Here is a 14,699-nt window from a genome sequence, read left to right as displayed (position 1 = left end):
TCAATAATCTATTTGAATAATCACCCTGAATAATGGTAAAAACTAAAAAAATATTATACAGGGTGATTCACGAGGAAATTCTCCATGCAACCAACATTACATTTGTAGCAAAGCAACTTGCGAAAAGTAATGGTGGTTGCATCGAGAATTTGGTCAGGCTCATTATTCCTCGTGAATCACCTTGTATAGAACGAATAGTTATTAAAAACAGACACAATAAAATTTTTGAAATTCCGTATCTCAAAAATGGTAGAAAATTTGTTGTATACCTATATTGCGAAGATTATTTTATCTACTTGCTTCATTTTGATAGCTATGTACGCATATTTACTAATTAAAGATGACGTTGTTTGCGTTGATAAAATTGTTAATTTGTATAGATAAGTAAAAAATTTATAAATACCTATTTGAAAATAATAATTTTTTAACGATTACATTTATGTAGATACTATACTAAGTGCCCTGCTCAAAATGCTTATATAAATAGGCATAATATAGGCATCTACAGGTGTTTTTAAATTGTTAGTTCAAAAAAATTCTGAACTACTTAGTAGACCGTTTTTTATGTTTCTGACGCAACGTTGTATGACCTTATTAAATTACTTTTTGCTCAGTGGCCCACTAACAATTTTAATGAAATTTTCGATTAGTTTTATCTCGAAAACAAAAAAACCTTTATAAAAAAAATTGTAAACAGCTTTTACTTATCACCAATTACTATTCTTTTTGTTGTACTAGCAAACCTGTATAAATTTACATACAGGGTGTCTCAACTCTCAACATTAAGACAGTTCGGAGCGTTGTAGGGGGTGTTCCTTGGAGTAAGTAAAAATATACAGAACAGTTTTTTAAATTCCCCTACAAGGTATTTCACCTTTTAACTTTGACCATTACGGCAACATTGCAACAAACTGCATTTCGCACCTTTTTGAACCTCAGTTGAAAGCGTTGCTAAGATATATGTATTATAATATTATAAATTGATAACACAATAAGCTCAACAAAATTTCAATTGATGAACCATAAATTTGCGTTGACTGTCACCAAGTGATGAACCGAAGTATTTGAGATTTTGTTCAAAACTGGCCCATCAAAACTTGAAAACATGTATTAATATGTAATTGTAATTAGAAATATTTAATTTTAATATCCAACACGATGACGCATCAGTTTATAACATACTTCACCATTTACAATCATCTCAAAGACGTATCTAGGAATAACTTGTATGATTAATGATAGATGGCTGGAGGTCCAACGCAGGTTAGGTAGTTTTAACTTTCTTCTCAATTTAGACAGAAGATTTCACGGTGGGCGTCATTATTTGGCTAAGGTACCTTACGATCTTTATTTTTATTATGACCATTTAAATCTATCCAGAAGGATGCCGGTGAACTGCGCTCACTTCAAGCGGGGCATTTTAATCCCTACAGTAGACTGCGCTCAGAAAATTTTTACTTACCTGCGTTGCGTTAATCTCTATGTGAACTGCGCTCAGGTCGGTCGATATATCTCAGCGTGATGTAAAGAATTAAATTATTAAAAATTAAATTCCCAGGCTAAAGAAAATAGGGATGAACCAATTGCAAAAATCTACTTTGCATTTCGAAATAAACAAAAACGAAATAGGTTATTATTTACATTTACTGAACACAAATATGTATAGGTGTACATTACATAACAGTGTTTTAAAAAATTTGGTCAAACTTATAAGATAGACATTTCCCAAAACTGTATCGATCTATTTGCTTTTCTTTCATTATTTTTTTACATACCTTTTAATACAGGGTGTTTCAGTACTCATTATAAAGTACACCCAAAGAAGTGCTCCCTAAAAGTTCGAAGCACCAATCCATGGGTGGGTACCCCGTTGTGTTGCTACTGAGCGCAGTTCACCTTAAGGATTAGCGACCCTTATTAGCCTCATTATACCTGTTTCTAAAACTGAGAGCAATTCACCCATCCAGAAGTGTAGTTGACTAGATTCTACATAGGAATTTCTATCAATACCCGGTTTTATACTTACCATTACCAAAGAAACTTTATTTCTTTTTTATTAACTTAGTAATTACAATTAGTGATGGTTGAGTGTGATGTGGGTGTTGTATCTTGAGTAAATAAGAAAATTGTCTAAATGGGTTATTATATCCGATTCGGACTGTGCGATGGATAGATATACCTAAATTCATATTTTCATGTTTATATTTTCAGATTCGAACATTAGAAACAAAATTCAATGACTTATTTTTTTATAATATGGCGCTTACAAAATTCGGAAATGCGATTGCAAGCCTCCAAAAGTAAGTCTTCAGGCACAGTCAATACTATCCTTATGAATCCAGAAATTTGAAAACACTGAAAAACAAATAAAGTCGTACAAATTATCAGTCGATATTTTAGCAAAACTTACGTCTCCTGGCAAACAGAAGACCGACTCTTCTTCCATCATCTTAATAACAAACTGCAAAACATTACTAAATGGAAATCTATTGAAGCAAAGCTCTACCATCATATACATCGTCCCTTGGGGCATGTAGGGTACAAGCCCGTCAATGTTTTGCAACACACTATAAGCCAAAATGGCATTCTTATGCAAAGTATTGATCAAATTATCGTGAAAGCTTTGAGGCGTTTTGAATAAAATCGCAGGCAGTGCTCCTTGAATCAGAGTATTACTTCCAATAATCCTCTGACTCAGACTAATCAGCGCCTTGCGAACATTGGGCTCGAAAGCTCCCGCTTCGTCGCAAATCGCAATCCAACCCAGCCGCCAACCTGGGGCTAAAAACCTCTTGGCCAAACCACCACAAATCAAAAGTGGAACTCCCGAATTCAACACCGCAGTCGAATGAAACGAATTCCCGGGAAACACAAGTCGTTCGTAAATCTCATCCGCGATGAYGGGAATTCGGTGTGTGAACGCYACCTCGAGGACGTCTTTCAGATGGTCAGCACTGTACACCGACCCGCAAGGATTCGAAGGGTTGTTCAAGACGATCACTGCAGTGTTTTGATCGATTTGGGTTCGCAGGTGGTCGACGTCGATTTGCCAGTTTTTTTCAGGGATTAAATTGTAATACTTTACGGTAACTCCGATTACTTCGGCTAAGGTGCGGTATATGGAAAAGCCGGGTCGTGGCATGAGCAAATTGTGGTTCTTTTTTGCATCGCAAAGGGCTGTTATGCAAATTTCCAGCGATGAGGAGCATCCGCTGCATAGAATTATGTCGTTTTTGGTGAACTTCGAACCGTTGTAGTTTAGGTAGTTTGCGACGGCTTCTCTGGATTTGTCGTAGCCGACGCAAGGGGCGTAGCCGTTGCAAGATCCTTCTCGAATGACATCGATGACAGCTTGAGTGGTTTCTTCAGAGGGTTTCAAGTTGCCGTAAACAGTAGGGTCGCCTATGAAGAAATTAACAAAATTACAATTTACACAATTTCAAAATCGAGTTGAAACAATGTCGATTGATCTAAAAAAAATTAAAAAAATTCGAGAAGGAAATTATGAGTATTTCGACGTACCCAATATTAGTTCCTAGTGTTTCTAACATTCTCAAAAGTAAAGAATGTCAGAAAAAAGTAACAAAAAAGCGAATGAAAAAGGGCTAAAATATTTATGTGTCCCATCCAATAAAGATAAAGAGAATCTAATTAATTATTGATAAAGAACCTAATAGTAACAAAAATTCAATTACATATCTTAAAATTATTTAAAAAAATCAATAATGTTATTGATTATCAAAATTTTCTTTTGATTAATTTCGTTGAAACGTTATCTATAATGTGGGTGAAAATTGTTAAAGTTGAATTGAAATAATAATAATGTCAAACTCATTAAATTTGTTCAAAAATTTATTAAAACTAAGGGTGGGTTTACAGAAAGTGAATTAAATCAAAATTCAGTTTATCGAGATTAACTTCAATCTTGAAATCTGATTGGTCATTCATCAAAATTCTACCAATCACCTTACGAATTAAATTTAATTGGAATCAAGTATTTAATTCGGCTTTTATAAACCCACCCTAAGTCTAGCAAACGATACTTTCGGGTCAAAACGCATCACCACTGCAATTAAAATTTAACACATATTTAAAAATTTTTGTACTTGATAGAATTTTACATTATTACAATTATTAGGTTAACAAAATTTTGGAATTCTTTCTTTAGACATTTTTTCTTGCTTTCTTAAAATAATTTTTTTAACCTAATAATGCAAAATTCTATTAAGTTMAAAAAWTTTTAAACACACAGGGTGTTTCACATAATTTTACGASACCTRCGCCTGTAAGATGCAATCAAGAATACATWTTCCGATACGAACTCGATTACAWATTWWAAAAAAGTTTGTTCACCCTTTCAAAAAATTACAACGTTTTTAGTTAGTTAGTGATTAAAATAGATAAACTACAATCATATTCATGCCGTCTCTTATTGCTAGAACAAAATATAATTGTGTCTGAAAAACTACAGTTCATGACTGTTAATGAAACAGTGATTAGTTTGACAATTACTGTCATGGGTTTCCAAAACTTAAATAATTAAATGTGTATTTTTTTGTATTCAGTGTTTTGTGACTTTTGTATATTTGGGTGCGTACATTAGCCGCAAGTCTCGTAAAGTTGTGTGAAACACCCTGTATGTGTTAAATTTTAATTGCACTGATGATAGGTTTTTACCCGAAACTATAATTTGCTAAAACTAGTAATACTGCACATTTTTAATAAATTTTTCAAATGCTAGTAATACCTACTTAAAAATTCCATATTTCACTAAATGAGAAAAATGAAAATTTCGGTAGTTTACAAATCATTGGGAGAAAACGAATTTCTGAAGAATCATGAACTAAATACGATTTTTGGGGCCTTTAATTGATATATTTTTTAGAACATTTAGAAACCGCAAAAGTCGTATCTTTTTATTTGTAAACATTATTTTCAGTTTGAGAAAAAGGTTTTTCACGATTTTAAAGGTGTTCGGAATTTTCCCACCGCTTTGAAAATTTTAATAAAAAAATTACTGTGCACCCAATCAACATTTTTCTAAATTTATTTTAAAGTTTTCTATAATCTGTTCTGAGCTGTAGTGTATATTTTACATTACGTCTTATATCTTACTTCAATAAAACATCAAACAATGTTTTGGCGTTTTATTAGTCACATCAGTACGTAAAACTAAAATTTTACAATGTGATTAGTGTACCTACATAATCATATTTACACTAACTAATCAAACTACAACTCATATTAATAATTTTGTATAATAGATTTTAAAAACCAGACCGCGACTTCTAGAATGTTCCATCCCAAAATCAGCTAAATCCGGACACTATATATTACTTTAATGTATAATAAAAATGAGAAAAAGAAATCAATATTAACGTTTCTTCTAAAGTAAAGTTTTTCTGTTCACTTTAAATGACTTTTTAATTTTAATAAAATTACGAACCTATGGAGAGCGCGATCACTGGCTTCTCCGGATTGGGCTGCAGATCTAGGGTGTCTACGATCTCTCTTATGTAATTTTTACAATTTTTGGCTGTTGTCGAGGAGTCCACTTCCCACAACTGAGATTTTCCTTGAAAAATAATTGATTGTTTTTCCGCCAGTTGGTTATCTAACATCGTCACACAAGAATTTTGAAAATTTTCTGGAAACTGGTACTATTCTTTATCAAGAAAATTATAAATCTGAACGACCTCGATGTAGGCAGGTATTTAAATATTATTCTGCAGAATGAGTTGACACTTTTCAATATCTATTTTTTATTCTCTAACTGGCCACTTGTTTGGCTTCATTCAGTATGTTAATTTTGTTTATCTCATTTTTGCCGCGCGTGTGTTAGGACGTATATTTCAGTTTGAGAAGAACTATTACCATATGGATTAGCAAACCGGATTAATTTTATAAATATTCTAATTTATAAGCGAAAACACGAGTAAAGCTTGTTCCAAATCTCGTGGCGAACTGACGTTGTCAAAAATGACTGAATTTTGCCACTAAACATATGTTTATTTCAAAAACACTGTTATTCTTTAAAAATTATAATAAGTAGGTACATAAGATGAAGAATGATGAACAAATTATTAAATTGTTAACGCATGAAAAGAATTTTCAAAAATAATATTCCTAACAATCCTTGTCTCCAAAATTTTTAGAGAAAAAAAGTACGCCCAAGTGGGCGCACTCGAAGTGTCTTTTCTGTTACTGTCAGTTCGCCACCAGATATGGAATAAGCTCTATCACTCCTAGATATGTAGTCTAAACTTTTAGAGAATTGACACACTGTATAGCTTGCGCAAACCTTTCTAACTATAGCATTGTATATCTTACTCTTCTATCTTCTCGATGGTAGAAAATGCATAAAACAAAAAAATCTTGTTTTGTGAAAGCTGAAATTTTTATTTGGTATCATTAGTATCTCAAAAAAATAAAGTTTTGCAAAAAAAAATCGTACTTGTATTTTGTAAATGTTAATTACGCCTAAAAAATTTCCATCTTCTTTTTGTTTTTTTTTTTGTTGTTTCAATAAAGCAACCTTAGAATCAACTTATGTGCAAAAACCCAGAAAGTTTTTAGATAGTTTACCTCCATATTATTATCGACTTAAAACTTATTTTTTGGGGCGTCTAATCGATAATTAAAAAAATTGGAAAACGCAAAGGTCTTAGTCGTGTTTTTATTTAAAAACATTTAACTCGACATTGAAGTTTGAAAAAAAGGTTTTTGGCGATTTTAATGGTGTAGACTCGCTGGTTATGTATAAAACGCCCCAGGTAGTTCAAGTTCGGAATATTCCCGATCGTTTATAAATTGTTGACAAATATCAGCAAATTTGAATGTGCTTGTTTCTAAAATTATTTATTTTTTTAACACGTAGTTAACATTGAGATTAGCAGTGCATAACTGGGACGCTCAGTACATTTGTATAGTTTGTACTTTATCGTGGTTTGAATTTAAATTTGGGGCTCAGCTTTAAACTTCACTAACTCAAACTGTAAACAAATAAGATCTCTGAGGGTAGCTCTTTAAAAAAATGAATCAAAATAAGCAAAAACAAGTAGCGAAAAAATGTCTTCATTTAATAAAATATATAAAACGGTAAATTTTTTTGTTGAAAATAGGAGCGAGTTTCATTACCTCAAATGTTACCGACAACAGAACCAGCAATGTAAACTTTGAGATAAAGTACTCAAAAGGTTCAAACTTTGTTTATATTGCATTTTTTGACAATTTTTCCCACGCCAAATTGGAGGTTGTATATCTCAGAAACTTTAAACATTAGGATGAGGGAAGTTCAGTTATTTTAACTTCTTCTGAGCTCTACTATCACCTGTTAACATATTTGCACATACTTTATTTCTAGTTGTGAATATAATATATGGTTAGTTTGAAAATATGCAACCAAAAGTTCATATATGAATCAAATCAAACAATCAACAAATTCCACGACAAATTTAAATGTCTTATTAAATATTGTATTGCTGGTTCCGATTTGTTATTAATTTTTAAAATTATATTATGCATTTTACTGGTTGCAAACCAACTAAAATTAAAGTGTTATTCTTACAAACTAAATATTACTTTCTTTAAAACAAATAAAATAATACAAATGAAAACTTGAATTAAACAAAACGTAATTTTTTGCATGACTAAACTTTTAAGTTTACATGGTTTTCTATTATTTATAATCATTTTTGAATTTTTTTTGACTTTTGAAATTTAACTGCAAATGGGACTTTTGTTTTTTTGTTGTTGTTTCATATTTTTATTTGAAAATACTAACTGGGCAATCTATTAAATTTGTTTTAAAATTTTACACATAAAATAAAGATTACTAAACTTTTTTCTATTCTATCTATAAAAAAGATCAAATTTTAGAGCATTATTTTATTGTAGGTAAGCAATTTTCAAAAATTTTATTAAAATTTAAAATCTTATATCTAAAACTGACTAAACAATGACCTTTCTTGCGGTTGCTGATCTCTGTTTGCTATTATTACTACCAACAAAAGTTTGCTTTTCTAATATAATTTTAATAAAAGCATCCTAAGTAACGAAAAGGTTAACCTTAATAACGTTCAAAGATATTCATATTTAGACACATTGTTAGTAATCGTAAACAAATAGTTGTTTTGAATCATCAAATAAAACTCTAAGTAGATACTGATTTTGATTTCAATAAGTGTAATAAGGGAAAGTAAGCTTTGCAAGTGTTCAATGCCTGATCTATTAGCAATATGCTATACAGGGTGGCAACTAAGTGATCAAAATAACGGAAATTGATATCTAACTTTTTTAAAACCCTATATTTTTTTGTTTTATTGTTATTGTTCAGTCGTTTTTAATACACATTTTGTGTAAATAAGTAATTTTTTTTGTTTATCATTTTAGAAACCAAAGATCTCTAATGAGCATTTCAATTATTACATATTATTTTATCTGTACCTCTTGATATCAAAGCGATTTTCTTCTTTACAAAGTATAATTTTATTATTACAAGTTTAAAAGTTTAAATGCAATATCTATTGCATTGAAGTAATTTAAGAAAAATAGTTTTATTTTTTACAACACTGTTGTTGTTGCTGCAGTGTTCTCACATCACACAAGCCGATGAATGAGATGAGCTCTGTGAGTTCGATAACATGAAAGTGGTGGCAATATTTCGCTGAAGATGTGTCTTCACGTAGGAGGATAGTTTTGCAACTTGATTACCTTCATATAGATAATATAAAAACCCTCCTTTTACAAAATATAATTATTAATGTCTAGTGTTTAGTGCAGTATCCTTCCATGTAGTAAGACATGATCACAGCATGGTATGGTTAAAAATTAACTCATTTTTTTCATTTTTAGAAGAAAGATATGAGTAACGAAAAAATTAAAACTTGCGTTTGCAATATGTATTTAATTAATTAAATGTCTTTTTCTAATATATCCAACTACATGTACATAATTGTTGTTACAACAAAAACTTTCTCTCTTACTTCAAATTTACTGAAATCACACCGGTGTCAAATTACCTTGTAATCATTTTAGTTATTTGCTTCTGTATGATTGATTAATATTTTGTCCCCAAAGACTGTCAACTTTTATTATTAATGCCATCATAAAACTTAATGAGAAAATTTAGAAAAAGCTGCAGAAAGAGTATCGTATTTGTTTTTTCACAATTCCCCAACACTGCATACCTATAATGGCATTGTTTTGTTTTGAAAAAATTTTGCTTAATCCTAGTTTTCAAAATATCAAATTAAATTATTGTAATACTCTATTAGATAACTGAAACATGCGTTTAAAAAAATTAGTTTTTAATTTAAAAATTAATACATACGGGGTAAACAATGGAATCCTTTGCCTTCAGAAAATAATAAATTAATAAAAACTAGAGTGCTATAAAAATTTGATCATGTTTAGAGAATGAAATTTTGTTTTATTTTTGAATTATGCAATTTATTTTTTTATTTTGTACTCAATGTTAAAGAGTGCTTTTATCAACTAATTTCAGTAGATAAAGTATTTTTTATCTACTGTTTATATTCAAGAAAGTTGCCATAGGAACAAATTAAAATTTTGTAGAAAAATTCGAAAAATTGTATTTTTGAGAAACCTCAAATTTTTATAGTATTGTTCATCAATTAATTTTGTCAAAAAATAAACAGTTTAAGTAAAAAACGTTTGGTTTCATACTTTCTGTTTTTCTGGTATATTTTCGTTTTAAAAATAAATAAAAAAGCAATAATAGAGTTAGAGGTGTTTGAGATATTATTTTTTCATCTCTAACCAAGTCGCAAACCTTTTATAAATAAGTTATTTGCAGTTCCCTTGCCATAAACGTGCTTTCTGAACCTTAAAATGTTATGTAACTGCAGCCATATATTGCTGAAATTGTCAGTTATATTAATTATTTAAAAATAACCTATTGATATTACTCCTTTAACATTTAAAATTCAAAGGTTATCTTCAGTGCAATTATTACAAATATTGAATAGCACAAACCGACACTCATAATTCATTGTTCTCAACTAAATAGTGTAAAAGTTATTAAATTAAATAATTTTTGAGGCAAGTTTGTGTATTGACCTTGGTTGTTCATATTACTTTGAAACAATTTTTATTTAATTTTATCTAAATTACCATAAATATTCTGCTATTATAATGAAGAGCTGTATTAAAATTGTTCAAGTATTACACGATTGTTAATAAATAATTGAAAAGTATTTTTTTAAAGGATATCGTGTATGTCTTACAGGATACAATTTACAACTTAAATTAAAATAGACATAAGTATATTTAAGTGTCTTGTAGTTTGGATTTTTTTAATTATAATTTGAATAAGATTCTTCAGGTTTTACACTTTTGACATTTATCTACAAGATTTTTTAAAACCGGAATCAACAAAAAAAAAATTAAAAACGAAATATTCTTTATACTCGATTTATAATTTATATAAAATATTAACTTTTCAATATAAAGATATATTTTTTGGTTTTATGGATGTTGTCATATTAATTTGCGTAAAATTTTAGAGTTGACAAAATAAAAGTATGGGATGGTTTTAATAATGCATTTATTTAACATTTGAAAATGTAAATTTTTTTAGTATGATGCATCTGGAAAGTGTAACATCTGATATGAATTTAATAAGTTAAATTCCATTCGAAAGCATTTTCGTTGATATGAGGGATATCCTTGACATGCCAAGGAAATAAATTATTGATTTATAAAAATAACTCCGGATTATTAGAATATTTTGATGATACATTCTGACCTTTTGTTTTTATTTAATACTTATATTATGGATATTAGCTCTTTTGTAAACTCTAATTTAGATTCATTGACAGCTAACATATTAGAAAATACAATCATTTAATTTTAAGAAAAGCAAATACTTTCACGTTGATATCCTTGATTCGAACGATGTGTACATCGTTTTTTGTTTGTAGTACAAATTATTTTAAATTTTACGCGAATGGTAACCTTATTCAAATACGGTGTCAAATAAATTCTAATGAAAACCATGACACATCTTCTAACAATTTAACAAAATCATTTGAAGCTTTATTATATAATTTTTTAATTATTTTTAAATGAAATTACATTAACTTTATAATGCATAAAATAACCATCTGAGATGAATATAATGTCATTGTCATGGTCATGGTTAGTACATATAATAAAATCATGGAAGCGTTGACATTTTTTAAAGGTAATAGTAATAATAAAGTAATAAGTTATAATAAAGTATGCTAGTGTTACATTCTTTTTTTTTTCTTAATGAAAATTTTAATTTTTTTAAATCTGTTTCATTTCGTGCTTACGTGTTACCTACGTATTTTTATTCTACAACAAATAAAAAAACTTAGCAGCCCAATAATGACTAAAGAAATAAGTTGATTCAATATAATTTTCTATTAACCATAAATGTAAGTTTTTTGGGGGGTTTTCAGCGAATCTGGTCACAAATAAGTTTTACTGTTTAACCTTGAGAAAGCTCACTTATGAAAATAGTGGTAAAGGAATTTTAAAAGTAGAGACTAGAAAGTGCAATTTTATTACTCTACAATTATAAAACAATAAATATAGAGAAAAAAGTAAAAACCTAAATAAAATATACGTAGTTATTCCACAGATGTGTTAGTTGTACAATAATTGATCAATGATTAGGTATTTGATGAAGCAATCAAAATATTTTTTTGCCTTGAACTACATCTTCACTACATCAAACAAAATAAATTTTTCACCGTATTTCACTAATCATTGATTCTCTTTACCGATAATTAAGAATTAATGATCAATGTTTCAGATATTGTAATCAAAATATTGTTAATTTTAAGAAATGTAAGATGTTATAAATTGTGRTGATTCTATTACACTTAAAAWATGCAACTTAAAGTAGGTTTAATTGATTAATTCTGTTAAAACAACCACATTTAAGTAAATAATTTATAGCTGTTTATRGTTAGTTGTGTAGATAAAATATTAATTAAGATTAGTAGTCGAAAGAAGCGGCATTTTRTTGCAGGTGGTAATTAACATTTTTGCRACCAAGGTGGTAACTCAGTATCTATAACTCATATATCAATCAGTAATATATTGTCTAATAATTATGATGTAATGCTTTAGTAGTTTAGTATAACTTGGGTTTTCATCTTACATAAGAAAGAACGTCGCATGTGTAAAGTAGTTGACATTTACTTATGCGTCTGTGACCTTTTAACATTAGTATTCATTATTTATTTTATAGTTTATTTTGAGATTCCGCTACCTGTCTGTTAGCTATCATAAAAATGACGTAAGGAATCATGTTTGGTTAAAGAAGATGCATTGACAAGTCTCGAACTTAATTATTTAATATGTGTGAGAATGAAGAGACCGATTTTTGTTACACTTTTTACATTATGCTGTAATAGAGGAAACAAATAAAAAAAGCTAGTGAACAGAACTAGCTAGGAAAGAACAGAACTAGAAAAGCTAGGGAACAATTCATTATTTTCATTGTCAACCTTTAATTAACTATTTATCCGTCATTATTTTAAGTCGAGTTTTAAGTAAAAAAAATACAAAATCTCATTGCATATCTAAAAAAATCTTTTTTTCTTGCAGAGGCAAGCCTTTATATGTTTGTTAGTACCTCTGGTGCTAACATCAGCGCAATTTCAATATGAACAATCACAAAATACATCGACTGCTTTAAAAAGAATCCGCCGTCAAGGATATCAGTATCCGAAACCCTCTGTCCCATTTGAGGAAGGAATTGCGATAAAACCAATTTACAAGACACCGTCTACAACTCAACATCCCTACCAACCCGTTTCAGTGACGGTACCTATCAAGCAACCAACCTATAAACCTATTCCAACTCAACCACCATCTTATACGGTACGACCGACTCCACCAACGTTTAGGCCGCAACCAACTCAAAGTACAACATTTAGACCATCGACAATTTACAAATCTCCATCCGTGTCAACGACATTCGGCTATAGTTACCCAAGACCTTCGACTTCTCTAGAGATTAAGAGTACAACAAGGGCACCGGTTACACAACGTCCTTTTACTTTTACAACTCCGGCGTATAAACCACAACCTACAACACCATCTCGAATCTCATACACACCGATACAAACTCAACGACCCTCGACACAACCACCGTTTAAATTTCAACCTACCTCACCACCTTCTCCGCCWGCACAMACGGGATACAGTTATCCTCGTCCTTCGATTCCATTTGAAATAAAAACTACTTCAAAACCATTTACTGTTCAAACCCAACCGCCTTACCGACCTCAGCCTACACAACCGCCCTTTAAACCACAACCAACTCAGCCTCCRTATCGACCACAACCTACACAACCACCGTTCAGGACTCAGCCTACACARCCTCCTTTTCGACCTCAACCTACTCAACCTCCATTCAAACCTCAGCCTACTCAACCACCATTTAGACCACAGCCTACTCAACCACCATTTAGACCACAGCCTACTCAACCACCATTTAGACCGCAGCCTACCCAACCACCAGTTAGACCACAGCCTACTCAACCACCATATAGACCTCAGCCTACACAACCACCATTTAGACCACAACCTACTCAGCCCCCTTTGAGACCTCAACCAACTCAACCTCCATACAGACCACAACCTACACAACCACCATTTAGACCACAGCCTACTCAACCACCATATAGACCTCAGCCCACACAACCACCGTATAAACCACAACCTACTCAGCCTCCATTTAGAACCCAGCCTACCCAGCCTCCGTTTAGACCTCAGCCCACACAGCCTCCATTTAGACCACAGCCTACTCAACCACCATATAGACCTCAGYCTACGCAACCACCGTATAAACCACAACCTACCCAGCCTCCGTTTAGACCTCAGCCCCAAGGTGGTTATGAGTATCCACGTCCATCTAAGCCATTTATAGAGCCACAGCCAACAAGTCCACCAAAAGTACCTGTATACAGACCTCCTCCTCCACCACCTCGGCCACCAACACCTCCCCCAATAAGACCTCCAGTATATACACCTCCACCAACTCCTAAAGCTCCAGTGTATACTCCACCTCCTCCAAAACCGCCAACGAATAAACCTACATATTTACCACCTCCACCACCGCCTCCGCCATCTCGGCCCCCACCGCCTCCACCACCTAGACCTCCAGTATACAGACCTCCACCACCACCAACTCCACCGAAACCTCCAGTATACAGGCCTCCACCTCCACCGCCGCCTCCGCAGCCTCGTCCACCCGCACCTAGATTGCCTCCACCACCACCCCCAATAAGCAAACCCACATATCTACCACCTCCTCCACCAACTAGATTACCAACGCCTCCACCCCCGAGGCCTCCAGCATATACACCGCCGCCACCTCAAAAACCATCAATAAATAAGCCCTCTTATTTACCACCCCCGCCACCGCCTCCTCCACCACGACCTCCAGCACCTAGACCACCGCCACCGCCGAAACCTCCAATATATACACCACCGCCAACTCCAAAAACTCCGGTCTATACTCCACCTACACCAAAACTACCAGTAAGCAGACCTACATATTTACCGCCTCCACCACCGCCACCCCCAACTCGGCCTCCGCCACCACCACCACGACCTCCAGTATACACACCAGCTCCATCTCCCAAATTTCCGGTATACACACCGCCTCCAACAAGACCACCAGTAAGCAAACCCAC

The 14,699-nt window shown here is 32.2% G+C and overlaps 2 protein-coding genes across 2 annotated transcripts in view; one reads left to right on the top strand and one right to left on the bottom strand.

Moving 5' to 3' along the window:
- Nucleotides 1-2,184: 2,184 nt before the first annotated feature.
- Nucleotides 2,185-5,786, bottom strand: LOC123012450 (tyrosine aminotransferase). Its single transcript, XM_044410367.1, has 3 exons — nucleotides 5,447-5,786; nucleotides 2,411-3,402; nucleotides 2,185-2,355 (listed from the first exon to the last, which is right to left on the bottom strand). The coding sequence occupies exons 1-3, from the start codon at nucleotides 5,619-5,621 to the stop codon at nucleotides 2,242-2,244; spliced, it is 1,281 nt and encodes a 426-aa protein (XP_044266302.1). The 5' UTR covers nucleotides 5,622-5,786; the 3' UTR covers nucleotides 2,185-2,241.
- A 2,987-nt stretch (nucleotides 5,787-8,773) lies between these two features.
- Nucleotides 8,774-14,699, top strand: part of LOC123013909 (basic proline-rich protein-like) — a 7,185-nt gene continuing 1,259 nt past the window's right edge. Inside the window, exons 1-2 of the mRNA XM_044412773.1 lie at nucleotides 8,774-8,816; nucleotides 12,604-14,691. Coding sequence (XP_044268708.1) covers nucleotides 8,814-8,816; nucleotides 12,604-14,691 — 2,091 coding nt within the window. The 5' untranslated portion in view covers nucleotides 8,774-8,813. The remainder of the gene's footprint in view (nucleotides 8,817-12,603; nucleotides 14,692-14,699) is intronic.

The sequence above is a fragment of the Tribolium madens genome, unplaced genomic scaffold (genome assembly GCF_015345945.1).
Source record: "Tribolium madens isolate multiple individuals breed KSU strain unplaced genomic scaffold, Tmad_KSU_1.1 Scaffold_96;HRSCAF=242;Tcas5.2_LG5, whole genome shotgun sequence".
Taxonomy (NCBI): Eukaryota; Metazoa; Arthropoda; class Insecta; order Coleoptera; family Tenebrionidae; genus Tribolium; species Tribolium madens.
Note: the sequence above shows the minus strand (reverse complement) of the source record. Positions and strands in the feature narration are given on the sequence as shown.